We start from the raw sequence: 2,564 nt of genomic DNA on the forward strand, positions 1-2,564 counted from the left end.
CTGATATGCAATCAATTCTTATTAGGTATTAACTGATCTATGGGTACCACCAGAAAATTATAAGTTTCCACTATTAGATTTATGGAAAAAAAGAGGTCTACGATTCCAGTACAAATGGTTGAAAGTGTTTCCATGGCTATCCTATTCTGAAAAATTTGATGGGGCTTTTTGTAAGCACTGTGTGGTTTTTGCTTTTGCTGGTGGTATTGGCTCACAACGCTTAGGCAGTCTTGTTTTAACACCATTTCAAAATTGGAAGAAAGCTACAGAAGTATTAATATGTAGAAATTATAATTTAGAAAAATGATTACTATAAAAAAATTAATTTTAGGTTTTATCGGATCATAATAATTTAGAATATCACAAAACCTCTATTTTGAAATCAGAACATTTTTTAAATATTTTTTCAAACAATGCACCTTCAATAATTGATAAATTGGACGATGAAAGGTATAATTGTAAAAATGTCAATAGGAACTTCCTATTAGGAAGTAACTTATTTGTACTTAATAAGTTTATATTTTAGGATCAAACAGAAGAAGCAAAACAGGTTGAAATTAATTCCAATCATAGAATGTATTATCCTTTGTGGAAGACAGGAGATTTCACTCAGTGGACATAGAGATTTTGGCTCAATCAAGTTTAATAGTTAGTGCTTATGTATATTATAATACATTACATTTTGTATTAAAATTTTATGTTTAAATTAGATGAGTCTGACGGTAATAATTCTAATTTGAATGAAGGTAATTTTCGAGATATTTTAAAATATAAAGCTAAAGACATAGATTATTTAAAAAATCATCTAGAATCTGAGTCTCGAAACAAATACATCAGTCCTCAGATACAAAATGAAATTATTACAATATGTGGTGACCTGATACTAAGTAAACTAGTAAAGATGGTAAATTCAGCTCAGTGATTTTCTGTGTTAGCTGATGAGACAGCAGATGTGTCAGTTAAGGAACAGCTTACCCTGTGTGTTCGTTTTGTTAATGGTACTGGAGAAAATGCTAAGTTATGTGATTTTTTTTTGAAGTATGTTGAAGTACATAACTTAACTGGTCAGCATTTGGCTTCGACTATTCTTGAAGGTATTTTATGAATATATAAAGTGTTGTGTATAATAAATAAAATAAAATTTATTTAAATTAAAGGTTTAAATTCTTGTGGAATTGACTGCTCTAAAATGTATGGCCAAGGTTATGACGGGGCAAGTAATATGTCAGGGAAATTTAAAGGAGTACAGACTATAATACGAAATAAGTATCCTAGAGCATTATATGTTCACTGTGCTGCTCATACATTGAATTTGGCAGTGTTTTCATCGTGTGAACAACAATCTATTAGGAACTATTTGGGTGTAATAGAAAAAATGCATTGTTTTTTTAACACACCTAAACGTCACAGTATACTATTGGAAGCTATTGCTAATAGTGATCTTAATCCATCATCTAAATCATTAAAGCGTTTGTGTGCGACACGTTGGGTAGAGAGGTATACTGCTGTCAATGATTTTGTTGAACTTTTTCCATGTGTTGTTGAAGCATTGGACAAAATATCAACCACGTTTAATGATAAATCATCAACTGACGCCAGTATGTTGGTAAAATCCATGGATTCCGAGTTTTTAATTGCTCTTCAAATTGTTAAGGTAATCAAACATTATATTTGGGTTTTAATGATTCTTTTTGTATTTAGTTGGTTATAATTACTTATATTGTATTAATAGGTGGTATTTTCTTATGGTTTACCTTTGTGTAAATGTTTTCAAAAAAATGATATTGACTTGAAAGAAGCCGTACAGTTAGCAGAGTGCAATGTATCTATGCTTGAGGATTTGAGACAAAATATTGAAAAAGAATTTAAATCAATGTATAACGAAGCTGAGGTATACTAATTTTTATTGTCCATAGAAATTATTTTTATAATATAGGAAATAGGAATAGATATAGTATATTAATTTATAAAATATAAATAGAAAATGGCAGACATTTTGGATATTAACATTTCTATCAAACGTATAGTTAAGAAACAGGCAAATCGTGCAAATATATTTACTGAGGATAAGACGATTCAACCTGAAAATTACTATAGAATTACTATAGCAATACCATACATTGACTCTTTTATAATTAATTTAAAAGAAAGATTTCTTATACACAAAAATATTTTAAAAGGTAGGTACCCAAGTTACATTAAAATTTATATTTGTAAATAAATACTATTTACAAAAATCATAAGTATGGACTTTCTGTCTAGGTTTTCAATGTATATTTTCTGGCAACATTGACTTTCAAGAATTTGAAGAACTTGTACATTTTTATCTTGACACTGATGTTCAGACAGTAATTGCAGAGTTAAAAATCTGGCAATCAAAATTGAATTTAACAAATCAACATCCTACAATAGCTATAGATGCTCTGAGACTATGTAATTCCTCAATATTTCCAAATGTGCATCAACTACTTAAAATACTGTGTACCTTACCAGTATCCACATCAACACCCGAAAGAACGTTCTCGTGCCTTAAAAGGCTTAAAACATACTTAAGAAATACGATG

At 29.3% G+C, this 2,564-nt stretch overlaps 1 protein-coding gene across 1 annotated transcript; it reads left to right on the forward strand.

Moving 5' to 3' along the window:
• Positions 1-526: 526 nt before the first annotated feature.
• Positions 527-1,891, forward strand: LOC111032267 (zinc finger MYM-type protein 1-like; the record flags this gene model as incomplete). The annotated part of the gene is made up of 5 exons (XM_022312536.1): positions 527-648; positions 711-872; positions 936-1,094; positions 1,158-1,654; positions 1,733-1,891. Coding segments are annotated over 5 exons (1,099 nt in total), but the record flags the coding sequence as incomplete, so codon positions are not given.
• Between the last annotated feature and the right edge of the window lie 673 nt (positions 1,892-2,564).

The sequence above is a fragment of the Myzus persicae genome, unplaced genomic scaffold (genome assembly GCF_001856785.1).
Source record: "Myzus persicae strain clone G006 unplaced genomic scaffold, MPER_G0061.0, whole genome shotgun sequence".
In the NCBI taxonomy this organism is placed as follows: domain Eukaryota; kingdom Metazoa; phylum Arthropoda; class Insecta; order Hemiptera; family Aphididae; genus Myzus; species Myzus persicae.